This window comes from Myodes glareolus, chromosome 2 (genome assembly GCF_982192425.1).
Source record: "Myodes glareolus chromosome 2, mMyoGla1.1, whole genome shotgun sequence".
NCBI classification, from domain to species: domain Eukaryota; kingdom Metazoa; phylum Chordata; class Mammalia; order Rodentia; family Cricetidae; genus Myodes; species Myodes glareolus.
This window is the reverse complement of record NC_142027.1, coordinates 122,809,371-122,836,811: the sequence shown is the minus strand read 5'-3', so window position 1 is coordinate 122,836,811 and position 27,441 is coordinate 122,809,371. Positions and strand designations below refer to the sequence as shown.

General features: G+C 46.3%; 1 protein-coding gene across 1 annotated transcript; it reads right to left on the bottom strand.

Moving 5' to 3' along the window:
• Window positions 1-288: 288 nt before the first annotated feature.
• On the bottom strand, window positions 289-27,365 carry Ccdc92 (coiled-coil domain containing 92). The gene is made up of 4 exons (XM_085678828.2): window positions 26,946-27,365; window positions 4,819-4,965; window positions 4,361-4,402; window positions 289-1,583 (listed from the first exon to the last, which is right to left on the bottom strand). Exons 2-4 carry the CDS (start codon window positions 4,946-4,948, stop codon window positions 811-813), a joined length of 945 nt encoding a protein of 314 aa, XP_085534954.1. The 5' UTR covers window positions 4,949-4,965; window positions 26,946-27,365; the 3' UTR covers window positions 289-810.
• Window positions 27,366-27,441: the final 76 nt, after the last annotated feature.

Here is a 27,441-nt window from a genome sequence, read left to right as displayed (position 1 = left end):
TGCTGAGTCAAGTGTTCAGTTCCTGCCCAGCCTCCAGACTCCTCCTCTCCCAGGCCTTTGTGTGGCTTGGGGAAGAATGGTTCTGTGAGGCTGGCCTGGCCAGCTGGGGACAGGGAGGCAGTATGGAGCCTAGGCAGGAAAGAACGCAGCTTCTGCTAGAAATGCAGGAACACCAATATCTCAGCAACAGCTCAGGGCAGCAAGTATTCCCACCCCCACCCACGAGTCCTCCCGTCCCACCTCCTCCACAGTCCCTCAGTGCTTCAAAAAGACAGAGGAGAAGAAGGGTGGGTTTAGAAAATAACATTTGTTGGATCCTGAACACTTGGGTGAAACTAACAAAAAATTATGAACACACATTCAGGTTGGGCTGACATGAGGGGTGAGGTCATCTTGCTTACAGCTGCTTGGCAAAGGGTCTGTGGGAAGGTAGGAGTTCCAGGAGGAAGCAGAAGCTGCTGCTCTGCTCTCATAGGCTGCCCTGGATATCGGGAGGGGTGGGTCCTTATTTTGCTTTGACTTCAAGCGGTTTTGATTCTGAGTGTGGCATGTGATGCAGCCGTGGCCTGGTCCTTGTTAAGGAGTGTGCCGAGATCTCATGGCGTGGGGCTAGAAGCAAGCTATAGGCATGCAGGCATTGGCCACAGTGCCAGTAAATATCTTCAGTGGAGACACCATTGTATCACTATGGGGCCAGGAGCCAGGCTGCGACGGTAGGAAACATTTGGCATGAGTGGGGTGAGGAAGGTGTGGGCGAGGTTCCCTGTGGCGCTCACAGTGCATGGATGGCTGCGGTGGTAGCCGCAGGCTTCACACAGTTCGGTCCGTCCCTGAGTGCTTCCGAACTACCTTCCCTGTGTTCACTTGGTCCACAGCCCTCGTCTCTCCCTCAGACTGGGGCTGTGGTGGACTGGCATGATGGATGCGATGAGCCACCCCAACGTGGGTCTTGTGTGACTTGTCTCGGGCTGGGCTATGTTGCCCACTGGCGCCACGGTCTGAGGCGATGGGAGGTATGACAAGAGGCCGCTCTTTGAGCTGGACCTCAGCAGACTCCCGGGCCAGCAGGAACGGGGTGGGATCTGGCATTGCATCCACCGGCTCCCGCAGAAGGAGTTTGCGGCTCTCAGCTCCGAACCTGTAGACTTCCTCAAACTCAGGGTGCAGTGGGGCCGACAGGCTCTTCTTCATGCGGCGACGGGGTGTCTCAGGCAGCTTGTCCTTGGGTGGTGTGGGCTTGTAGCTGGCCAGTGCAGGGCTGCCAGCTGGGCTGGCGTCAGAGGTGCCGCTGGAGCTTAGTAGTTTCTTCTTGGCTGCATGTAGCTGAGAGGTGAGGTAGGCCACGGTGCTGGCGCGCTGCTCTAACTCCCCTGACAGCATGCTCAGCTTGTGGCTCTTCACCTTCAGCTCCTCCAGGTACTTCTTCTCTCTCTCACGCACCGTGTTCTCCAGCACAGCGATGGCAGCGTTCTTCTGCTCCAGTTCTTGCAATAACTTGCGGTTTTCTTCCTCCTTGGCCTTCAGCTGGGCCTCCAGCTCTTCACAGCGCCTCTTCAGCTCCGTCGTTCTGGAAGAGCCATCTCCTGCAGGAAAAAGTGAGGTGCCAGGTCAGAGCCTAGTAAAGGAGGCAGATGCTCATGGCCTGTGTAGAGGGCCCTGGCAAGGAGCCCTATGGTAGGTAGGGTGCAGGACAGCCTGCAGGCCCTGTTCCCACTAAAGGCGAATCAGGCGGTCTCTGAGGCCCCTCCCAGCTCTTGGTTCCCTGGCTTACTGCGTAAAAGAACGTCTCCAGAATCTGAAGGTGCTGAAGTTAAAACAGCTTGAGCGTCAGCTGGAGTCAGCGTCTCTGGAGTGCCAGCTCTACAAGTGAAGGGTGTCAGACATGTCCCTCAGGCCTAGACCCTGCTCTTCAGCCACCTTTAATCTCCCAGTTGCCCCAATCTAGCACCTGCTCTCTGCTCCCTTTCTGCTAGCCAGCAGCCTGCTCTCTTCTCCTGTCCATCTGGCCCTACTTCCCACTGGTATCAACACCTCCCAGGCCTCGTTCAATCCACTCTGTTCCCTTCTTTCTCCCCTGACTAACAATGACTCCTCACAACCTAACAAGCTGCCAGTCCGACAGTCCATCTGTTCCATGCCTTCTGCACCCATATGAACTCTGAGCTGCCTATCTCCTTGTTTCTTCTGTGTTATGATCACTACAGCTGATTCAACTCCAGATCTGTACATCCAAAATGTGCAGAGAGCCCTGCGGTGCCTTTGGGTGTTGGGAGGATACTGTTCTCCCTATGTCAGTAGTTTCAGGTAGACTCTGAATTACTACAAGTTCTTTCTGTGGGCGAGTGTACACTGCAAACTCACTGCAGGTGAATACAGATGTGTGTGTGTGTGTGTGTGTGTGTGTGTGTGTGTGTGTGTGTGTGTGTATAGAGAGAGACAAACTAAGTCAGTAAATGGTAGCTTTAGAAATAATGCCATATTACCTATGAGTCTTATGTTTTTAGACATAACCAAAACAATGCAAAAACCCCTACAGCACTAGATTCTCAAGTGCAGTGAGATCCCCAGCACAGCAATCAGGCTTGACATTCATTGCTCTTCCTCCAAACACCTGCAGGTGGGCCCTCCCTTCTCAGCCCTACCTACAAGCATGGTAGGTCTTTATCCTCAGGCCTTTGACTGCATCCCAGCCAGACAAAACTTCTGGAATCTGTGTCCTCAGGGAATGCTAAGAGACCTGAGAGACCTGGGACATTAGAGCAGACTCTCTGGTGCTGATGAAGAACACAGTCCTTGACAGCCACAGGTACAGGGTGATTTCAGACATTGTCAGAGGTACACAGCCCTAGTCCCAGCACAACAAGAAATCCAGGGCTCCTCAGTAAGGTGCAGGTTTTGGCCTCTTATCCCTAAGAGGCCTAGGCAAACACTGTCCTTCCCTATAAATGACCTAGCTACCCAAATATCTGCTCTCAGGTGCAGTCTTGCCCAGATCTGGCAGGTGCTTCTGGAAAGCACTGGGACCCCTGGTTCTCTACACACCCTCTCTAGAGACTTCAGACTTTCCTTGTCTAGCCCACAGTCAGGTGTACACCACCTGCTCTTCCCCACTGAGCTGTACTGCCTAAGTCTGCTTGTGTCACTGGGCACACAGGTGTGTAGACCCTAGGCATCATGGCCTTCAGGGGAGAGAATCAGGATTCTTTCTGACCCGCCTTCTGAACTTGTGTTTGATGTGAACTGAACACTAGTTTCACCCCAGAGGATGGGGCATGCCCCCACAAAACCCAGCCTCCCAGAGGCTTTTCAAATTGCCCCCTCCGCTGAAGTAGAGTCATACACCTTTGACAAAAGCCATAATGCTGCTGAGGGTGTCCTAAAGGGGGGGCGGGGTGAAGAGGCTTGAGACAGAGGCTTGAGAGCTGTTGCAGACTAATGGGACAAAAGGGGGAGGTGTGAAGACACCTGGCTCCCACAGCATGGACAGTTCCTTCTCAAGCCTGTCATGGTGGGGTGTGGGATAGACCAACCACAACAAATTGCAACTCTGTCCTGAGTTGCTGCCTGAGCTCTCGGCAGAGGACTTGGGTGTCTTTGCTTTATGGAGATTTTGATGAAGGCTCCTGCTCCAAGGCCTGTGAAATCTGATAGGGCCTTCTGCACCCACTCAGACAAAACCATGAGAGGAGTGCTTAGGAAGGAGATGGGACAGAGTAACAAATACTCAGAGCTTAGGGAAAAGGTCTCCCTCAGGAACACGTTTGATGCTCTTCAGTCCCGGCCCTGTGCTAAGGAACAAGTCATTCTCACAGGCTTAGAGCTCCTAGAAGACCCCGTCTCTGTCAATTCTCTAGCCACCACTGGTTTGCTATACCCTTGGGGGGCACTGACAATTCTCACTAGGGAAGCAGATCTAGACTGCAGTCCAGAGAAAGATGGTCCCAACCTCTGGACCATGAACTAAAGCCCACTGCCACCACCCCACTATTATGGATCACTCTGGCTTTGAACCAGGTCTTGGTTAAGCTCTGGAGACTGGGGGGAGGAGAGCCTCCTGCTTAGTTCTCACTTTTCTTCCTTTCTGGCAAGTCACATTGAAGTTTATTTCTGGATGACAGAAGGATATACATTCATGGTTTAAAAAAAAGAAAAGAAAATTCTGAAAAGTATATAATAGATGTATGTATCTATGGGAAGCAAAAACAGCCACTCATCACTCCAGCCCACAGGTATCACAGGGCTCTAAACGTGTCTCTGCTCAGGGAAACCACTCTCACTGTAAAGGGACCCTATGCATATGATCAGTGGGAATACATTGCAAAGAAAACAAGATGCACCCACATGTGGGAGGAGCTCTTACCTGTCAGTTCAAAACTTTTGAGGGTCAACTCATATGTTAGATCTAGAAAGGAAACATGACACACAGATTATCATGGTGTATTTCACATCCGTTCTGAAAATAGCATCAGATCCCAGTGAGTGAGTTCTGCCCTGTAGAAGCAGGGCTGGTAGCTCCAAGGATCAATGTAAGAAACACTATCAGGGCTGCAGAAGGAATTGTCTCTCAAGAGTTCCCTTCCTCATCTCCCCTGAATACACTCCAACAGCACAAAGTGAGTGAGCAGCTGCCCCGTGTGCTGTACTGTGGCCAAGTGCTGTAGGCACCTGCTGTTCTAGGACAAGGCTAGCAGCTGAGTGCTTAGTGCTTCAACGATGTTGTGCGGTGGTAAGACTTGCAGGGGTGTGGGCAACAAAGGATGACATGCGTGGACATATGAGCATGGGGCTCTGCTTCTATAGCCATCAGCCTGTCCTTACCTGTGCAGTGCTGTTGCAGCCGCCGGATCTCAGCATGCAGCCCCTTGAGTGTGCTGGCATGCTCCCGCTGGAGGAAGAGAAGGTTCTTCTGTGCACTATGCAGCTGGTTCTCCAGGTTTGTGGCTGCCATGCTGACATCCAGGTGACCTGTAGAAAACACAAAACTCTAGTCACTGTCCCCAGCATGAGAGCTGAGAGAAGGTGGGGCTCTAGGTACATGTCATGGAAAGATGTGGGGAGCAGGTGAGGTCCTGGGACCCAGGGCCCTCTTCTGATTGCTGAGGTGCAGGTCCTTAAGCCACTTCTCTCAGAGCATCTGCCACCTGCCGGGTCTCTATGAGAACCAGCAGAGGGCACGAATGGCACCCAGTACGCAACTCCAGGCTGCTTCCATTCCTGGAGAGGAAGAGGTTCGGAAGGTAGACTGAAGAGTCAGTAGGTATAGAGCAGGGTTTACTCAAATTCAAGTCTCACCTTTCTAATGTCTTGTCTTGTGTGACTGGCCCAAAGCATCCCCAAAAGAGTCCTTAACTAGGAAGAAATAATGCCCCACAGAAAACTTGGAGCCAGACATCCCTATTCCCTGACTGGCCTGTTCCATCTTCCTCTCACTTGGTCTACAGAGGTGAATTGCCTTTGTCCCCCTCCTCATCCCTTGCACTCCACACAGTAGCTGGGGAGGTGGGGTGTTTTAGGGTCCCACTACACTGCCCAGTCTGAGTCTGCTGCTGCCACTTTCTCTGGCTCTCTCTGGAGACCCAGTGCATTGCCAGTAGTGCAGCTCCCTTCAGAGCTTATCAGTGCCCTCCAATTGCAGAACAGCCTGCTGCACCCTCCTCTATCTGCCTTCCCAGGACCCCCAAGGTCTCAGCCTAAGCTCTGCTGTTTTCCAAGCCCGACTCAGATGGGGCTACGTGTCTCATATCCCTGGCCACTGTCCTAGGGAACTGTCAGAGTGGGTTTATCCTTGAACATCCTGTAGGCTTATCCCTGCCTCAACTTAGATCCAGTTCAGTGCCTGCACCCAGGAGGCCATGGTAAACACCAATGGTCACCTACAAGTACCAAGGTCCATGTTGGCAGGGGCTTCCTCCTCAGGTCTGTAACTCACAGGCATGTATGTCCAGAGAAACTATGTACTTTAATAGCCTAAACTTTAAGACATCTCATGTAGCTCTGAGAGAATAACATATCTACACAGGCAGTCAGATACTTGCTTTTATAATCTACACTGGGCCCCTCAGTGACCAGCTTGCCCCAATCCCTGGGTGTTACATAAGGTTTATTTGAAATCCATTCAAGTATGATTTAAGGAACTGTCCTATTTGTATTGCCTTAGGGTATCAGTGCTTGAACCTAACTCTGCACTCAGGAATTCACTGTGATCTTGCTACTGCAGCTATTATCCTAGAACAAACCACCTGGGGAGGTTTGCTGGGTCCTGAACATATGAATGTACTCTGACATTAGGACAAGGACTTTCAGCCCTGTGGTAGTCATGACTGTCTAGGTCCCCTTATGTCCCTCCTCTGGGATGCCCTAATTGGTTCCAAAGAGGAGATCTGCTTATGAAAGTCTATAAGACAAGGCATGTGCAAGTGGGACTGAATTGTGTTGAGATGGCTAACTTTCTTACCATATGGGCAGGATGGTGATGAAACAGAATCCATGGGGGAAAGAGCTGCACAGGCTAAGTCAATGATGCTATTTTTCTCCTGAGCTACTGATATCATACCATCATTATAGATGGTATGCAGGACTTGAAGCTGGTCCCCAAGCAACTTGAAGAGCCATACACATGGAAAAGGGTACACTGTCAGGTCTGGAATTGGTTGATGGAGTCAACTGTAGGTTTTCTGCAGATGGCTAATAGATCCCAGGCATCCTGCCTGCCAATACTTCAATTCTGTGTGGTAAGGGCACCACCCTGCTCATGGCTCTGAACTGTAATCTTTGCCCCAGGGTGATTCAGCTGTTTTCTGTGCCTTGCTGAGAGGCACCAGCAATTTCACAGCTCTTTACAGGCTAGAAACTAGACACTAGTTCCGTTCTTTGGAAACTCTGCCCCCAGGTGCATGTAAGGCTCTAAGTCACCCTCATTACCAGGGCCTGTGGCCCAACCACAGTGAACACACACAGACCTGTAGTCTTTCTCTGCAGACAGCTCAAGCAGTGGGAACAGGTGTCCTTTAACAGGACTCGCTTGACTGACTGGAAGGGTGAGGCACTCAGACACTTTGCTGAGTTTCTTCCCTGGTACCACAGAACATTATCAGCTCACATCATACTGTCTGCATGCAGCAGACCCATCAGGGAAGTCACTGTTCTGGAGAGGGCGATAGAGGCCCAGCTGCAATAGTTCCCAGGGAACTGTGCCACCATTTCTGGAGTAACTCAACACTAATGAAGGCCTTGGTGGTTAAGGGCCCTGCCTGCAACCTTCTTGCCATTATTAAGACAAATAGCCTGTCAATAGCCAAGCCCAATTCCCATCCTGATTCCCAGGTGCTGGCTGCCTCCTAGCTCCGGGGCATTAAGATCTTCCTCATGGAGCACGTCTGCACCAGCACTCCATGTCTGCTCTGGCAGTCCTCTTTGCAGAACAGGGATGCTCTCACTGAAACAGGTAAATTAAGAAATGTGCCTGAACCTGGCAGTTCCCCTCAGCCTTAGGGTCTGCAGCAATAACATTCAAGGCTGGGCAGATGTAGATTCACACAGAAAAGCAAATGCTTCCCATAGTATACACATCCAACCTCTGACAAATAAAGCAAACCTGATGCAACTCAGCTAAAGAGGACAGGTACCATGCCTGTTCTAAGCAGAAATAGCTTTCCACCCTCTGGGCTTTTTGTTCATTTTCCAGATAATCACAAATTAGCCCTGTTTTTAAGACAAGAAGGTGGGCAAAGGCACAGGCTTTTAGACCTCACCAGCACCTTTGCAAATCAAGACTGCTTCAGAAAAACTAAAAGGAATTCCACCCTCAGTATGTATGTCCCCAAGCCCTGGATACCAGCAGGAATGGCCAAGGGCCAGATTCACACTCACCCCCTGTCCCAGAGCCAGGCTGACAGGACTGACTCAGCACAAGGTGTTCTGGGTCAAAAGTAATGTTCTGCTCAGTCATGAGCTGCCAGACACCATTTAGGTATGTCTATGAGGGGAGATGCACAGCCAGGTCCAGATATTCCCCTTTCCAAAACGTATCCTTTTACAGCACCCCTCTTGTATACACACTCATCTGGTCTACATTTTCCCAGCAAGCATCTGATGCTTTGGTCAAGCTGCATCTCCCCAGCCTTTTTCTCGCAGGTCCCCAGTATACTCTTGTGCTCATCATCCCAGTATCCTTTGCCCCTCTATTATCTGCAACATTCTGCAATACAGGGCCTGTTCTCTGATCTACTCTGAGTAACCCCCACCTTCTACCCTCTTTTTCCCCTCCCCCAAGAACTCATGCATTACGTATGCATGTCAGATAATTTTATCCTGCTCCACCACAGAGCTAAGGAGAAATCTGCCCATTACCTTACATTAATCAAAAAGCACTGCAGCGGCATTGATCTGAACATGACCTCATCCCATAAAGTCTTGACAGCCTGAGAAGATATTTTAAAGCAGCTACATTTAGCAGAAGAAGAGAAATGAGTATCTCTGGGGGAGGGGTCTAATTTAAACATGGGCTCTGGGCTATCCAAAGCAGCCTAATTCACAAAGCCATGGAGGTAACGATTTCAGAATATGAGAACAGTTCCTAATGTGACTGAAGATTGGTTAGAGCAAGCCATTCTTGAATCTACTCACTAATTAGTTAGTTCATCTGCTGTGGGTTCTCTCTCCATGAAGGATGGATGGACACACTGTCTCCCCTACTTTTTCAAAGAACCTGTCCTTATAGGCACTACACAGCATCTTAATGTTGGGACTCAAGGACCACTGGCACGTTTTGTTCTGGTTTTGGGACTCTCCCCCTTCCTTAATTATTGAGACTATGAGTATACAAATTTCAAATGCGTTCATAAACTTCTGTTCCCAGTTTGTATCTGTTTCATCAGGTTTCCACTTGGCTGACAAACACATCCAAACAACCTGCTCCAATGACAATGAGTCCTGAACTTGCTGAATCCTGATGTGGACCAGTCCATACAATGTAAATGCTGTCTTTTCAGCTTGTCAATGAACCAGATTCTTCTACGTTCCCTCATTGCCTCTGACTAACATTTTAGCCTTCCAGGGCCTTGAGAAAAACGTCCTAAGGTCAGCAGGAAGTAATTACAGAAATGAATATGTTGTCCCTGTTCCCCTGCTTGGAATGTTAGATAAAAAGGGAATATCTCTGTCAGTCATCACAGGGAATTTGGTCATTGATGCCTTGAATAAATGATAATTCTATCTAGGTGCCATTAAACTAACAATGCTAAAATCCTAATATCAGCCTCCGGAACAAACTCATCTCAAGGATTTGAGAAGATGTACTATGCAGGGGCAAGGAATTTTGAAAGAGCACATGTGAGTCTTAAGACTCAATTAAAAATATAATAAAAGGGGCAGTTGGGGTTATACCCACAGTCATCATACATGTGTTTTATTTTAAAAATTTTAAATGGGATGTCTATGAGCAATCTCCTGTGAATAGATTTTAGCATGAAAGCACCACCACATAACTTGCTCAGGTCTAATGGAAAGATCCATTTACTGGTTTATAAAGGAGTCCCGACACTGTTTTTGGTAGGGGGAGAAGGCATGTTTGTGTTTTTTCATAGGATGAAATTGAAGCTCAATTGATACAGTGTGTGGAACAGAAAGATGCTGATCCTGATGTTGCTGATGATAATCCAGAAAAGCCAGAATGAGACCAGTTAAGCCTATGTTCCTGATCCACCCATTTTACATCCTGCTGTTTAGGAGTAAAAGGAGATTGTAGTCACAGTCAACAATACACATCTAGATCGACCTGCCACACAAGAGTTCCCAATTGCTCAAAATTTTCTTGTGTTGGGTATGGTAAAGGAATTCCTGTATGTTTTGCAAAGAATATTGCTTTGGAAGTATGTCTTGGAGCATTTTCAAAATTAATTACGGGACATAATAAACAATGTACTTATTTTACAAAGTGATTGCTTCCTCAAGGTAACTGGGTAAATGATACTTCACCCCTTCAAAGATTTCCTCCATGCACGAAGGAACTGAGAGGGCCTAGTAGAACTTTGTAGTGGAGATGAAGTATTGGCATTATTCCATTCAAGTACAACATCACAATGACATCACAGTACATTCTTGACTGGTCTGGAAATCAAGATGATCATTTGACTACAGCAGAATCTTGGGACCAACAACTGCCAGCTGAAATTTGGTATTCCAGTACAAAATTTCCACAGATTTTAGAAACTTGCTGCTGCAATGGGAACAGTGGCAGGACAATCCAGTTCTTCGAAACCTGTTTGCCCCCTAAAACTGTTTCGGCTTGTGTCAAAATGCCTTATGTTCTTTTGGTGGGAGAGATAAAAATCTTTATGAATGGTATTGTGTTAATGTATCATGCCCTGATTGTATTTTGACTAACTGTATTTCTCAAGTGGATGTTCATACCTGTGTACTGGTGTTAAAATTACCTTCTTTTGCAATGTAGCAGTATAAATCAATGAAGAAATTAAGAAAGCTTTAAGTAGACAGAAACGTGCTGCTGGATTAGTTGCAGCAGGAATTTCTGTTCCTGTTGCCATGCTGACTACTGCAGTTGTTTCAGTGGCTTTGTCCCAGTCTGTTCAAAATGCAGGATTTGTTAATTATCTAAGAATGTTTCTATGACACTGGAGACACAAGAAGACATAGATGTAAAAATGGAACAGAAATTGAATGCCTTGTATGATGTGGTACAAACAATCCTTAGGGGATGAGCGCCAAAGCTTAAAAACCAGAGTCCAGTCGAAATGTCATGCTAACTATGAATGGATTTGTGTTACATCTTTTGTGTATAATAAAAGTGTTATCAGTTGGGAACGAGTTAAAGCACATCGTAAGGGAATTTGGCATGATTCTAATGAGTCCTTAGAGTTGGCTAAATTACAACAAGAGAATTTTGGAATTAAAAAAATGCTAAAATGGATCTGATGCATCAAAAGCAGTTAAAGATATTTTGAAACAATTTAAGAAGACTGTTCCACCATGTCAGCATTTATTTCACTTCTTAGTAGTATTGCAGTTGTTGGAGCTTGTGTTCTTTTGGGCATAATTTGTTTTCCTATAGTTTTCAAGCTTATTATGAACTCACTGTGGAAAGTGGGCTTGGAGCTTCATGGAGTAAAACTCTGCACACTTCCCTAAAAACTTGAAACCAGAGACTTGCAGTTAGAGATGGGTGAGTTTTCTTTGCCTCTTTTCGACCTAAGATAGGAGATGGATCTCTAAGGTCCATTTTCCTATGACAGGTTAAGACTAGGGTGCAGTAAGGAACCCCCAAGGCAGAAACAGTCTTCTGAGGGACTCTGAGAGGTCCTTAAAACATAATAAAAAGAGGGGAATTGTGGGAGCCCACGTGTGACTCAGTTTCCATCTGGAGTCATTTCTGACTTAAAGAAGTCTTTTGAGTTCAAGCTTGCCTGTTCTGCTTTTTCCTATAACCTTGAGGGCTATGAGAGACTTCTGATTTAGCCTGTGAGAAAAGAACACTCTATCTAGTAGAGCATATACTGCTGACGACAAACCTCAGGAACATCAAGATAGAAAATAAAGCTGCTTCTGGCAGCAAGCACATGTTGGAGAGGAGGCTGCTCACTCAAGGACAGGAATGGTCTTATGGTTAGGTACTGACTGGCCGTCAGTGCTGTGCTTTGTTCTGCTTTTGTATATAAGCAAGTTCTGAAATAAACTCGGGGCTGTTTGGCTGTTTCAGCATGACCAGACAGACCTCCCGATTCTATCCTGTCTTCTGTTTCTTCTGACTTTTCTTTGGCCTCGAGGATCCAGGAACCCTAGCTGAACTTGTAGGAGTGGGTTCCTACAAGGAATTTATATACTGCTCTGGTGACTGCCATCAGGAAATATTGGCCAGGGAGGAAGGTATGCTACACATTTCAAGGTGAATGTGTGGGCTCAGAGGACACCAGGGAAAAAAGCCTCCAACCACTTAGCCAGCAACTTGTCTCTCCACATGAAAAAACTCAGGTCCAGAGAAGATCTGCAGAGCACAGTGGAACCAAAAAGGACAAGGTAGACAAACTTGAGAGGGATGGGGCTGGATCTGGAGTGCGAGTGAAGTCGTTTAGCTGGAACCTGATCTTCATGACAGCCCACTCAGTGCTAAGTGCACCAGGCTCTGGTGCCTGGCATACAGTAATTGCTTGTTATCAGTGACCTACTGCTATGTAAATACTGATTCATAGCTCTACATATTTAACTCTAAGCTGTTTATTTATTCATACTAGATATTTCCTGATTACCAAGTATGAGAACCAGCTAGCAAATTCTAGTTGCTTCCAAAGAAGATAACATAAAATACCTGGGTCATCTGTAAAAGAACTTCTTTAGTTGCCTTCCCGCTCCATCTCTACTGGAGAGAGGTCATCCAGGGAAGCCAATAAAATGGACAGGTAGAGTCCAGAGACAGTAAAACTTTACATCTTCCTCTGAACCAATCTATAATTCTCTACCAATGGCTAAAAATGGCCTGAGGCTAAGTAGTGGCCCTTCCCTGGACCTGCTTTAATATGTGCCCTGGAGGGAGGTTGTTGAAATGGCTCAACAGTTAAAATTGGCTTACTGTCAATTTTGACAATCTGGGACCCACAGGTGGAAAGAGAGAACTGACCCTACAAGGAGTCTGCTGACTTTCACATGTATATGCCATGTTATGTGTGCACCCATGGCACACACGCACACGTATATACCACAATCTTAAAACTGCACCTTTATCATGTAAGAAGACAACACAGACACAATTCTGAATTCACAGTAACCTAGATGAATGGACTGCTATAAGCTGTGGTAACATTCTGCTCCTGCTTGCAGAGGCATTTAGGAAATTCAGTGAGCGAGTCATCTGAAACCCCTGCCAAAGAGCTAGAGTTGCAAAAAAAGCTAGGTTGTATCAGCTCCCAGAAAGGCAAGCATTTGACAAGACTCCAGAAATATCTTGTTAAAGAAGAACAAAACTATAGCACTAAATATTAAATTAAAAGTGCAATTAATTTTTTTAAAGAGACGGAAGGTAATCTTAAAGAATTAGGGTGTTTTGGCCTAGAGAGATGGCTCAGAGGTTAAAAGCAATTGTTGGTCTTGTGGAGGACCAGGGTTCAGTTCCTGACACTCACATGGCGGCTCATAACTGCCTATAATTCCAGTTCCATGGAATCCAATGCCCTCTTCTGACTGCCTCTGGCACCAGGCACATACATGATACAATGCCATAAATACAGGCAAAGCACTCATACATGTGAAATTAACCTAAACAAAAGAAATGAGATAGCTTTTTAAAATGTTTTCACATGTATGAATGTTTTACCTCATGTATATATGTGTACCATGCATGTGCCTGGTGTCCTCAAAAGTCAGCTTTGGGTGCCCCAGAACTGGATTTTTGAATGGTTGTGAGTTATCTTGAAGTTCTGGGAATCAAACCTGGGTCAGCTGTAAAAACAATAAGGGCTCTATCTAAACTGCTGAGCATCTCTCCAGATCATGTTTTTTTTGTTTTAAACCAAACAGAAACAAGTGTGGCTAGAGCTCAGCACAGGAGTCCTGAGTTTGAACTGCAGTCCTCTGTTACCCAAAGAGTCATTGTGCTGCCTGTATGGGGCCAAAAGACTTTCAGCTACAAGATTAAACGTAATGGTTGTGGTGAAGAAGGGGGGAGCTGGTGGGCTGACCAAGCTTGCAACTACCCAGGCCCAGAACCAGGGTTATGAGTAGGCACACCCCAACATCTATTCCATTTATGATCTGCAGGAGCATGTGAAGGGGCAGGTCCTGTAGACCCAAAGCTGCAGGATCTTCACAACACAGGGCAACAACAGGATTTCCAAGAGGAGTCCCACAGAGGGCTCAGTATCAAAAGTATAGCAGAAACCTGAGGCCTCAAACCAGGCCAATGACTCTCTGCAATGAACACTTCCATGTAAAGAATATGGATAAAAGGTTTACTGTGTGACTCAGTATGTCACACTATAGCTTCCACAATGTGATTTTTTTCTTTCATCTTAAATTTTTATTTTATTTTTGGAAGGGAGGTTGCAAGGGCAGAAATAAATGGGACTGAGACGCATGATATGAAGGACACAAAGAATAAAAAAAAAGAAAATTTTTAAAAAAAGCAGAATGGCTGGTGTTATCAGAGCAAAAAAACAAACTGACTCTGGTGTCAACCAAAACTGAAAACTTTATGTAGAAATGTCTTATGGGTACTCTACTCTCTAACCACACGGAAGCCATTTTCTTTAACAGATGTTTCTAAAAGTCAACAGAAGAATGAAACCAAACAAATACTAAACTTTTGCACAATGACTACCACACAAAGTGTTCTAAGTGCTTGGCAGGGAGGACTCGGAGCACAAAACAGCACTGTGTGAAGATGAAAAGTTAACAGCATGTGCCTATGATGGGTTAAGCTGAAAAGCTCATGTTGTAAGCTATATCAGCAATATCAGATTTTGCATAAGTCATGACAAAATGTTCAAGGATATACATAGAGTTATTAAAACATTACTTTCTAGATGGTGGATTATGAGTGATTTTTCACTTCTTAAAAATTCTAGACTGGAGAGATGGCTTGGAAGTTAAGAGAATTGGCTGATCTTCCAAAGTATCCTTGTTCAATTCCTAATACTCACATGGTGACTCAAAACTGTAATTCTAGTTACTGGGGATCCAACACCTTCAGCTGGCCTATATGGACACTGCCCACTTGTGGTACACAGACATTCCTGCAATCAAAACACCCGTATACATAAAATCAAAGTAAATGAACGTTTTAAATTTCATTTCGATACTACCCAAAGATCACTTTATAGTCAGAAGAAATGATCGTATGCTCTCTCTTGAAAAAGGCAATCAATGAACACCACTAAGGAGGAGGCAGTGTGTTTCCTAACATCATGTCAGGGAATCCTGGATGACTAAAGCTGTCTTTACTTTGCCCAAGTACACCAGAGTACATTGGAGGCAAATTTTACAACAGCAACAATTTAGTGCCCCCAAGATAGGCAGAGAATAACAAGATCCCCTGAGCGCATCCTCTATCCACACAGACTACCTTCCTGTATCTTGATGACATTACCCATCATAAAACATAAACCCATCAACAATTCTCCAGCCACTGACATCCATTTCCTTCCGAAAGAGCGCACAGTCTGATGTTAGGGCTGTAAAGATGTGATCAGAAGCTGGCAATTAGGCATGGAAACATGATACACAGCCTGTCTGGGAAGCCTGTGGTCACTGGAGGCCTGCATGATGGATTTATTCCCATGTCCCTCTTACTCCGATTAGCTCACACTTTCAGAGTTGCTATTTAAAACCACACCAAGCACCCACACTCAGATAAGGGATGAGTCCCTCTGTGTGCAAGGTCTCCTCAAGAAAACAGGTCTGGAATGCAGGAGGCTGTGTGGGCCAGAAGAGATCAATGACCAAGCTCTCCATCACAGGGTACCTGCTGGAGTCTGGGCTTTGTGGAACTAGTACCTGAAGCAGATTTTGCCCTAGGAGGTAAGAGCCTCAGACTCCAGAGGAATCAACCCAGTACTTACGATTCCACAGAGAATATTCTAGACACAAATGGCGGCTGGGACAGCAGAGGCCAAGGGCATGTAGGACAGTGACCCTGCATAGGCCCTTCAGTTATTTCTGTATCCTCTTTTCTTTTCAGGCAGCACTCAGGGTGACTACTCTTTGGAGTAATCCATCAGGGTGAGCAGTACTAGCAGAAAACTAACTCACTCATGGCTTTGCAGAAATATCACCTGTGAACTTCTCAAGCTGGCCAGGCATCAGGATCACCCTGAGCCAACAAGGGAAGAATCTCGATAGACAGGGTACAGACAGTTCCACCTATGAAACTTTCAATGGACAAGGGTCCAGGGACCTCTTGAGTCTCAGAAGTCACCCTGATAGCTAGGAGCTTAACATCATCATTGAATCTGTTTAAAATTCATTCCCACAGTGTTCTATTCTACTGTCTAGACTATCCTTAAACTTGGCACATAACCCAGGCTGACCTCAAACCTACCATCCTCCTGTCTTGGCTTTCTGGGTGCTGAGATCACAGGTGTGTGCTACCACACCTTACTTAAATTTATCTTGACATTTACAAAGCCTATAGCACTAGCTGATCAGTCCTTTTGATTGTGTACTTAGCAATCAAGCCAGTATGCTCCTAAAGCACCCAATGTTAACTTCATTTCATGCTTACAATCACTTGGTGAGGGAAGATAACAATTTGTAATTATAACCTCCTGAGGTGCAAGTACTAAGCACAGGAGCCAGAGAAAAGGAGCCCAGGGAGGTGCCCTTTAGTGCATCTGTCACCTTCTCCAGGCAGAGAAGATCCCTGGAGGGTAGGGGTGGGGCCTCAATTGTCACAGCATTCCTGGCACTTTGTATGATACCAGGTGGCACCAGTTAACTGCTGCCTGGAAGGACAAAGCTTCCCTTCTGGAAAGGCTGGGGCTGAGCTGAGGCCTGGAGGATGGGCAGACCTAGGAAGGAGGAAGCGACTCTGGGGAGGGAAACATGAATGAAGCTTTACAATACCATGACTACAAACTATTTGACTTTGGAGCGGTGTGGAAACAAGGTGGGATAGACAGGCGACTGCCAAATTTACACTACCATATTAAGAACTAACTGCTCATAAAGACTGGAGAGATGGCTTAGCAAGTAAGAGCATTGGCTGCTCTTGCAGAGGGCCAGGGATTCAATTCCTAGCATTCACATGGCAGCTAAGGAATATAACCCCAGTCCTAGGGGATCAGACACCTTATTCTGGCTTCTGTGGCACCAGGCACACAGATGGTTCACAGACACAAATGGAGGCAAAACAGTCATACACAAAGCATAATTTTAAAAATTGTACACATAAGTTGAGGTCAAGGTAGAAACCAAGAGGGGAGGGCTATACAATAGAGGTACAGTTCCCAGTTCAGAATTCAGACTGGCCAGGATAAAGCAGGGCACAGGAGAGGAGAGGTACAGTGGTCCAGGTCTCTTACCTCTGGGAGGAAGTTGTTAACAAAGGCTTACAAGGTCAGGTGCTATTTTCAGCTTGCTGAACACTCTTACCCAATCTGTATCTCAGCAAGTAAAAAGCTGCAGTTGTTAGGTAGCAGGGCTGGGATTCATTCTGAACCAATGACTTCCAAATCCACATTCCTGACATATTGTACTGTTTTGCCCCCATAGAAATGTCACCAGCACAAACACATAGCCAGCACTCACTGCAGTGATAACACACTATTAGTACTTCTTTCAAAGCACCCTCCCGCGTCCCACACACACAGCTCAAGTCGAGGGTGGCTTATGTACAGACTTTTTCTACTGCACAGCTCAAGTTGAGAGTGGCTCATATACAGACTTTTTGCTTAGTGTTAACAGTCCAACAGCTTGGTTTTGAGGATGCAGCCACTCATGTGAAGACAGCACTTTAGAACAAGAGGTGTTTGCCCTACAGATGCAGAAAAGCAGACTCCGTACTGGGTCAGGAACCTAGAGCCTGCTTGTGAGCTGGTACAGAACGCTGTGAAAATGTGCTGCTGTTGTTTTCCACTAAGTATTTTAAACATCCAGGCTTTAGATTCAACATAATTCTGTACAATGCATCCTAGAAATTCTAATAATCTGCTTTTCTGATAGGCTGTCTTACATGACAATACACTGTCTTCCAGTACAGTGCAAGGTGACCTCTCTAGATGACACAGGTTGTGGTTTGCTGGCTAGCTGGAGGAGGGGCTTAGGCTTGCTCTTTATAAATATCAGGCCATGGCTGCTGACTCCTTCCTCATTCAGACCATGACTTAGATGATGTATAGTACTAGGGCAGTGGGGAGTAGACAGGGCAACATGTAAGAATGTGCGACATGGTGGAAGGCAGAGGTACCTGCTAACAGCTGACTTGCTTATGTAGTCTTATCCCCGTCAGTCTCTACTGGAGTGAGCTACTACTATTCTGCCTAGACAGTTTGCACAGGCATTGTTTCTTTGTGGATGTACAGCAGCTGGAAATGATCAGAATTAAAAAACATGAAGAATGTGATCTCTGATGCATAAAGGGCTTGACCAGGAACTGTGAAAGAGCTGCAGCTCTCAGAGACATTTGCAGCCATTTGGGTCACTACAGCTGATAAGAGGGAGATACCTACAGCCAGGAAGCCCCACAGCAAAGAGTTACCCAGTACCCAATATGAACTGCAGGATCCCAGGTGATGCAGCTCTGCCCTGAGGTGAGGCTTTCTTTTCTTGTGATTTGATACTTCTGCTCTTCTTGGGTTTCAATGGCATGTGTAGGTAGGTATATAGAGCTCAGAGGAGGGACAATACCTGACCAGGCAAGGCCTTCTTTTCATTGTAGAGAGCTACTGGCCATGGAGAAAAAGGCATTCAACAACAAGCCATCAGAATAAGCCCATGTAAGCTTGTTTTGAATTTTCCACCCCTGGTGAGGCAAGTGCACAGAGGGCTCGCTCAACCTGCCCCCATGCTGGGCCAACTCAGGCACCTCCTTGCTCTCCTGGGCCCACAATATAAGCTTCATATTCCTTGTGACTATTGAGTGTTCCTCTCAGTACTTGGCAGAAAGATTTTGGTGTTCTTGTCTAAATACCAAGATAACCAAGAAATGGAATCCTGCAAACAAGGCAAATCCAGTATTGTGGTTTGTAGTGATATTTCATTTCTATTTTAATAAAGAAAGCTTGCCTGAAGTTCAGAGAGTAAAACAGTTGCACTGATTAGCCTTATAGACCAGGCAGTGGCGACATACACCTTTAATCCAGTAGCCACACTAGTTTGTCATAGAAACCAGGTGGGAGTGGTGCACGCCTTTAATCCCAGCCCTAGAGAGGAATATAAAGCAGGAGGAGACAACTCTCACACACAGTCTCATTCTGAGATTGCTATTTCAGACTGAGGTAGAGGTAAGAGCCAGTGGCTGGCTGTTTTGCCTTTCTGACCTTCAGGTTGAACCCCAATTTCTGTCACTGGGTTATTATTACTCGTGCTACAGTGATTATATATGTTTCTAGAGAAATTCTGTGGGCATTCTCTGAAGTCTATACAGAGCTGACACAGGTCAACTCCAGAGCATACTGTTGAAAGACTTTAGCATTAATTCATATATAGGGAACCTGTTTTTAAGGAGACTGCTAATTGCATGAACCTTAAGAAGACTAAAGTGTCTCAAGATGTTGATGAGATTGTGACTAGACACTTCTACTCCATGTAAAAATATTTAAGGATGGAAGACACAAAATAACAGGCTCTGGGGTCACCAGGACACCCCGAGTACAGTGCCGTGATTTAAACTTTGCAATCTGCACAAATATAATGGAGAAGTTAAGGAAATCAGTGCTGAGTCAGTTAATCAAAATTGTTTCCTACTTGGAAAACAGCTCTTGCTCTAATGCAAAAACAACTACTCAGGTACAAAATTCTAGTTCAAAATTAAATGTAAAGATCCAGAGGTTGGAGAGATGGTTCAGTTAAGACAACTGGTTGCTCTTCCAGAAGACCCAAGTTCAGTTCCCAGCACCCACATGGTGGCTCACAACTACCTATAACTTAAGGTCTGAGGATCCCATGCCCTCTTCTGGCCACCATAGGTAAGAGGAATGCATATGGTGTAAGTCATATATTCAGGCAAAATACCCATACAGTTTAAAAAATCTTTAACAAAATAAAACAACAATAAAATGCCTGGCCCGATAGCACAGGCTGTAATCTTGGGAGGGTGAGGCAGGAGAATTATAAATTTGAAGATTTCCTGGCCTATAGAGTGTTCCAGGCTGGTCTGGACAACTCAGACTATCTCCAAAAAATAAACAGATGAATAAACAAATGAGCTGAGGATGTAGCTCAGTGGTGCAGCACTTGCCCAGCACAGCTGAGGCTGTGTTCAAGACCAAGCACACCAAAACAAAAAACACCAAAACACCCCAACTCACCAAGTACTTGTATGAAGCACAGGAGTGAAGGCATTCCAATGTAACATGGGAAATGACACCAGAGACGAGATAACATCCTTGAGGCTCTTAAACACATTCTTTGTTGCATGGTCTTAAGAGCTTCCCTTTGTGGGGTGGCAATATCAAGTTCTGCAGTTCATTCTATAAGGCACCTTCTTTTAACTTTTTCACATTTGCTTATTGTCACAGCATATGTATGGAGGTCTAAGGACAACCTGTTCTCTCCTTCCACCATTTGGGTTCTGCGGATGAACTCAGGTTGCCAGCCTTGGCAGCAAGCACCTTTACCAACTCAGCCATCTTGCCAGCCCAGTGAAGCATCTTTCTTTAGTCTCACCATTTGAAATAGGCAAATGACCAAACATTAATATGACCTTTGCATAGCTCAGAGTCTACATGTAAGGGAGGCTGGACATCCCAGCATACAGTAAGTCACAAGAAAGAATTCTCTCACAAAGGCTAAATATCTACCCTATCCTTTCAGAGTAGGGACACAGTCTCTTCATAAGCCTTTAAAAAAATCACAGAGGATGGCAACTGTAAAGTTATTCTATTGGCTGAAAAATATGTTCAGCTGTCATATTTCTCTGCCAATGTTGAAATATCAATAATTACATGATTTTTAATGTAAACTTTGCTTTATAAAATCCTTAATTCCTTACAGACTAGTGCATACTAGAATGATTAGGGAACAATATGTATTTACCTAAAGAATTACAAAAAAATTAAAATTCAAATGAGGAAAGCAAACCTGTCAAACCTGTCACCCATCTGCCTTTATGGGTAACAGCTGGACAGTTCTGAACACTTGTTTTCTGGTGTGTGTGTGTGTGTGTGTGTGTGTGTGTGTGTGTGTGTGTGTGTGTATGTGTTTCAAGACAGGGTTTCTCTGTGTAGCTTTGGAGCCTGTCCTGGAAATAGCTCTATAGACCAGGTTGGTCTCAAACTCACAGAGATCCGCCTGCCTGTGCCTCCCGCGTGCTGGAATTAAAGGTGTGCGCCACCACCATCCAGCTTTAACACTTGTTTTTTAAGAACAATTATGGTTAAATCAATGTATTATGGGCACCTGATACGTTCGGTACACTTAAACACTGCATAATACATTGTTACTTAAGCAGAGAGCATAAGACAGAGTACCTATTTGTGAACACCACAACACAGTAAAGAAAACAACAAAAACTGTATAGGGAAGAAAAGGCTAAGCAGCTCCTAGCAAAGTAAGCTGATCTTAGGGATGCCTCCATCCTCAACACAGAAGCATCTCCACTCTCATGGTAGCTATTCTCTGACCAGAAGACCAAACACTCTCACACTGACAGTGGAGCACTGAGATGTTGATGGGGGCTCCTTGCTCAAATCACTTAAGAGTATCACACTATCTTCCATCAGGCCTGTTTTATGAACCTTATTGCTTGGGGAATAACACTGTCAAGGCCGTCTTGAGCTTACCAGCTCTCTCCATGTTGTGCCTGTCCCAAGCTAGGTACATGTAGGCCTCTGAGACTGCCAGAGTGTCTTTGCAGCCAGGTAGCCTTTGGTATTTCAAACAGGCCCTTGGAAGTGACAAAGGATTCTTTTCTGTATCCCCTGCCTGGATGCAAAAAGAGAAGGAATACAGAGAGAGTTGGACAGAGGCAGGTTCTCAGGGCCTCCCAGCTTACTAACAGTGCTGTGTGAGTCACTCTGCTCATATGGCTGGCCCCGTGTGAAGCCACTGGGAAATGACAGAAGCTCATGGCGGGGGGCATTTATAAACATATTCTGATCAGGTCACTCGACCAGGAGTGGAAATCACATGGTATCTAGTTATTTCACTCATCCAGCAGATAGCTGCCTGTAAAGGCTGACATGTGACTGTCAAAAACACGTAAAATATTTTATTCCTGGATCTAACATAATGTGTGTTGACTTAGAAGCACAAATATGGCAGGTATACAACTCTGTGTTCCACCCTGTGTTCACTGTCTCCCAAGATTGGACTGGGAGACAATAGTTTAAAGTGGAGTACCCTGGCAGCATTTTGCAGAGACAGGATTTGGGAATCTGGATGCCCCATCTTGGGACTGCATATGAGAACTCAACAGTTAAAAATCTAGAACTAGTTGGACAGTGGTGGCGCACACTTTTAATCCCAGTACTAAGGAGGCAGTGGCAGGCGGATCTCTGTGAGTTCGAGACCAGCCTGGTCTATGAGAGCTAGTTCCAGGACAGGCAGCAAAGCTACACAGAGAAACCCTGTCTCAAAAAAACTAATAAATAAATAAAATAAAAGTCTAGAACTTTTGCCAGGTGTGGTAGCACATGGCTTTAATTCCAGGACTCAGAAGGCAGAGGCAGACAGAAAACAAAACAAACAAACAAACAAAAATCTATAACTTTCACCTAAATGGCTGGGCAGCTGTGAGACTTCTAACCACTCCCTTCAGTTACAGGCACTGATGTGTGAGATAGTCTTGTTTGTCATCAGAAGCCATGCTGAAGGAATTGATGAACATCCTGTGAGAAGCCCATGTGGCCAGGGGCAGTCAAACAGAAGTCCAAGTCCTCAGTACAGAGCTCTGCAAGTATAATGTGTGGAGCCCCAAAAGCCATTGGGCAAAGTTCATCATGATGTTCTGGGGCAAGACACAAGAGCATCCCAAAAGACCACTCCTACCTGTCTGGCTTTGGTGTTCTTTTCACTGGACCCCAATACCATAGCTTTGATATAAAGATAAATGATCAAAAACTGCCTCAACCACTTACTTTACATTTATGTATTTGGGTATGTGTGTATGCACACATACTGTGACAGGTATGTGGAAGACAGGGAGTAATGTGGGGGAGTTGGATCTCTTATACGGGATGCAGGGATCCAAATCAGGCCATCAGGCTTGGGAGCAAGTGCCTGAGCTCAGTTTCTGTAAAGTACTGCTGGGGCATTGCAAAGTCACCTTGCCGGCCCTTGACCACTTTCTTCCTGGGAAGTATGCTTACTTAAAGACCTACTGCCAAGTGCAGGATACACATCCTTCCTCCCTGGCCAAAGGACCACCTCTCCTTACCCAGAGTAATAGGCAGGTCCACAAACAAGTACCTTTCATGACTGAGAGATTGCTGCTCTCAGCTTCTGGAGGTTTCTGGTCTGGTCACAGGCATTCAATCAAAAAAAAAAAAAATACAGATGACATAACACACTATGAAAGACAAAGACTGATACCCCTTGAAAAGGACAGGTAGTACTGGTGACCTCTGCTGTATTCTTGTCTATAAGGACATAAAACTAACCGCAGCTTTCCTTATCCTCCCTATCAAAGTACAAGGCTGATTTGTTACCATGTCACTAGTGAGGGATAACCCCTGTTTTTTGCTTAGGGTGATGTATGTGATAGCTAGAGAGACAACAATTCAAATAAGCTTCTTTGATATCAGAGTACAGAAAGAGTATAACTTCCTACTTCATCCATCACTAGAGAAATTAGGTTAGAAACCATTAGCAATCCCAGGGTAATCATCCACAACAGGACAAAATTTTCTCTTGTGAAGCCAGTATTTTATGCACCACCACCCTCACCCCCAGCTCCCACATACATACATATCAAAAGTGCCCTTTTCAGTGTAATTCTTCACTTCTGGATAAAATGTGCAACCTTAAGATGGCAAGGACCACAATAGTCCTGGAAATTGCATGTGTAGTAGCAGACATACCTTAAGCACCATCAATATGAAAATGGACTTCCAGGCTCATAAACACTAACTGCACAACAAATGAGAAGGCAACAGACACTTTCCACAATGACAACGGACCTCAGGCAGAGTCTGTATGGAGGTTCACAGAGTATCCAATGGAGTTTAACTCCACTGACCTGGCAACTATCCTGCTGCACTTCAGATCTTTGCGCTCCAGGAACCTGCTTTGTTCCCTGGCCACAATCAGTACACACACCTGGGAGTTTGGTCATTATTCTAATGGTGACAACGTTATTCCCATTGTCAATCAGTTCAAGACTGATACAGCACAGACAGGGCACATCTTTTACCTTCTTCAATTACAAAGCCCCTACGCTGTCTGGTTTTATGTCAACTTGACACAAGCTAGAGTGGTCAGAGAGGAGGGAGCCTCAATTGAGTAAATGCCTCCATTAAATCTGGGCTGTAGGCAAGCCTGTAGGGCATTGTCTTCATTAGTGACTGTTGTTGGAGGGCCCAGCCCATTGTAGGTGGGGCCACCTGAGCTGTTAGTCCTGGGTTCAATAAGTAAGTAGGGTGAGCAAGTCAGTAAGCAACACTCTTCCATGGTTTCTGCATCAGCTCTTGCCTCCGAGTTCCTGCTCTGCTTGAGTTCCTGTCCTCATTGCTTTGGATGATGATCTGTTCTATGGAACTGTGAGTGACATAAACCCTGTCCTCCCAAAGCTGCTCTTGGTCCTGGTGTCTCATCACAGCAACAGTCACCCTAAGTCAGTACTTTTTCACCCTCTTCGATTCACAGTAGCTCTACTTTTTTGTTGTATTTTACTCTGGATATATTTAGAAATCATCCAGAAAACACTGAATACAACACTTTAGGTAGGTATGACTCAACTGTTTTGCTATGAAACAAGTCATATTTGAGTAATGAAATAAACAAAAACTAAACCGCAGAGCAAGCACAAGAGTCATCTCTTCACCATCTGTAGTGTACAACTTGCTGACTCAGAACAAATGACACCACTTTATTTGTAGCAAGAATGACTTCTTACTTCCTTCTTCAAGAGAAGACAATTCTCTTGATTAGGTGGTTAGTACAAAAAAATAAAAGCCAGAGGAAGAGTATATAACACACTAATGTGGAAGCACTTTATCATCTCTAAGGTCCCAAAACAATGCAAAGGAGGGTTCGAGTCACCTCTGACACCAAACAGGTAACCCAGATACAATCTTCCCAGGATTCAAGTAGGTGTCTGGGGATGTCAACATGTACACAGCTGTAGAAGTCAACAGCAGAACATTCAAGAACAAACCCCCACAGAGCTAAGAGGGAAACACAGACATACAGGAATCCAGTAGCCACTGAAATCCTGGGAGACACTAACACCCCACCCACACCCAACCAGTCCTTCCAGAGCTGAGTTGTCATTCATGCTGCACTAGGAGGGAGCCTGAGGAAGAGTAGCCCCCCTTCTTTTCACTGCTGAAGTTCTAATTGTAATTTTGCTTTTACATCAGTGTGGATGCTGTCTTCCTGTAAGTACTAAGTGTCTTCTTCCTTGCTCAGGAATCTAAAGCAATAAAATGACTCCTGCATGGCAGACCTTCAAATGTCTGAAGATCATCAGGACACACGCCGTTCCCTGCCAATACTTCTGCTGGGAAGAACCGTCAGAGCCACCTAGCTGGCCTGGAATTCCCACTTGCAGCAGTCTTTGTATGGATGGCACTGTAGAGCGCCTCACCACTGCCCTCATAGTATATGAAGTTCAGGAGACAGTTAATCTTAGCTAATAAATGTGTCACCCAGTATGCATTTAGGATCTATTTATGGCTGACCTTGTTTTAGAAGAAAAAAGCTCTGCATGTTTTCTTGCCAGAAATATGAGAGGATGCTTTACAAGTATTCTTAAAAGCATCATCATCATAATTAACATCAATCCTGCTGCAAACACATCCCGACAATTAGATAATGAGGCTAAAATCGATTTACTGACCTAGGACAGATGATGAGTGAGCTGTTCTAAACAAAAGGATTCATGTGTTCCTTTGAGAGAGTCAATGTTAAAAATGTCTAATTGCCAGAACATCGATTTGTGACATTTAAGTGTGTTACAGGAAAAATTCTGGTCCATGCAGATCATTGTTCTATACTTTAAAATATAGCTAGCCCAGGACTGGGGCGAGAGGTCAGTGCGAGAGTGCTTGCTTATGCTATGTGGAGCCCTATGTTCAATCTTCCATGCTGCAAACCCAAACAGAAAAATCTAAACGAAACTAATTGATTGTAATATGCTACAGAGGAGGAGCAATCCAAATTATTTTAAGGTTTTTCAGTGGTGATATACACATAGACACACACATACAAACATCAAGAAGCCCAAGTCTTAAAGCCTATCTTCCAAACATATTAGAATATTCAGTCATTTTTGTGAACAGTTAGCCAAAAGGAAACCGTGAAAAACTGGAGGTAAAAGTCATTTGGAATGCTAGCATTTTTCCCCCTACAATTCAATGGCAAGAGAATGCCAGAGAATTTTTGTCTGTGCGCATAAATAACTTAATATTACCAAAGCTATTGAGATAAATTTCAAACTTAGTTTGTAGGCAGCGATCCTGGCTTTAATATTCCTTTTTCTCTAAGACGGGGTCTCACAGCCTTGGCTGGCTGGCCCCCAACTCGGAGATCCACCTGCTTCTGTCTCCCGAGAGCTGAAATGTAAAGGCGTGCGCCATCACGCTCGGCTGCTTTAACACTCCGAAAGGTGTCTGGAAGCCTGCACTTAGTTATGAAACAGACCGATGCCACCTGTCACAGAGCACGGTCACATTTTTCTCCTCGGTCACCTCACTGTCATCAGTGGACTAGATCGAGCAGCTAAAGGTAACTCGAGGCTTGACATCAGCCCGCAGGGCCGGGTCGAACCCGAGGAGACCTCAACCCGGAGTGGGGGCCCCCGCCGCCAGAAAAAGTGACCAGCGCGCGCGTCCGCGGGTCCCCAGGAGCCCGGGGCGGAGGACTTACGCGGGGCCCCCCGGTCGCCAGGGCTGCGGGTTCGGGGGGCGGCAGGTGCGGCGCGGGCGGGCGGCCGAAGCCCACAGCATCCCGCCGGCGTCAGGCCGGACCCCCGGGCGCTGCCCCGCACCCGCAATGCGGCTCGTCCCCCGCCCTGGCCGGCGGTTGCGGCCGTTGCGCCGCGCCTCCCCCGCCACGCCGGTGCGCAGCCTGGCGCCCAGCCCCGCGGGCGAGCCACCGCCTATCAGCGCAGGTGCGCGCCTCACCTGCCACGCTCCCTCCGGCGGCTGCAGCGGCGCTCGGCCTGCTCCTCGCGGTGGCCCGCGGCCCATGGGCAGGGACGGTCGGGCCGGGTGCGCAGCGGCCCTGCCGCGGGGCACGGAGACTCAAGAGACACCGCCCCGCCGGCGCATCCCGTCCGCTCCCTCAGAGCGCTCGCCGCAGTGCACGCCGGGAGCCGTTGGCCGCCGGGCTGGTCCTCGCACCCGAGGCCGTCCGAGGGGAGGATGCGGCGCCGACGCGGCGGCGGTCAGCTAATGAGGGGAGGGCCGGGCGGATCGATGATATCTCTGCAGCGGGGAAAGGGGCACCGCCCCGCTCCCTGCGGCTGCGGCAGGGCAGGGGCAAGGGCGAGGAGGAAGGAAAAAACCGGAGGGATGTTAGTAACACGCAAGCGCACTGCTCAGGTGCGGCCGCACTGCGGTTGCCCTTGGTAACCAGGGCGGGGTGGGGCGGGGACCACGAGAGATGGAGAGGGGGAAC

Coding starts and splice junctions, on each gene's coding strand:
- Ccdc92 (XM_085678828.2), bottom strand. CDS start 4,948: ATGGCAGCCACAAACCTGGAGAACCAGCTGCATAGTGCACAGAAGAAC. Junction 4,403..4,818: donor GCTGCAACAGCACTGCACAG/GTAAGGACAGGC, acceptor TTTCCTTTCTAG/ATCTAACATATGAGTTGACC. Junction 1,584..4,360: donor CAAAAGTTTTGAACTGACAG/GTAAGAGCTCCT, acceptor TTTTTCCTGCAG/GAGATGGCTCTTCCAGAACG.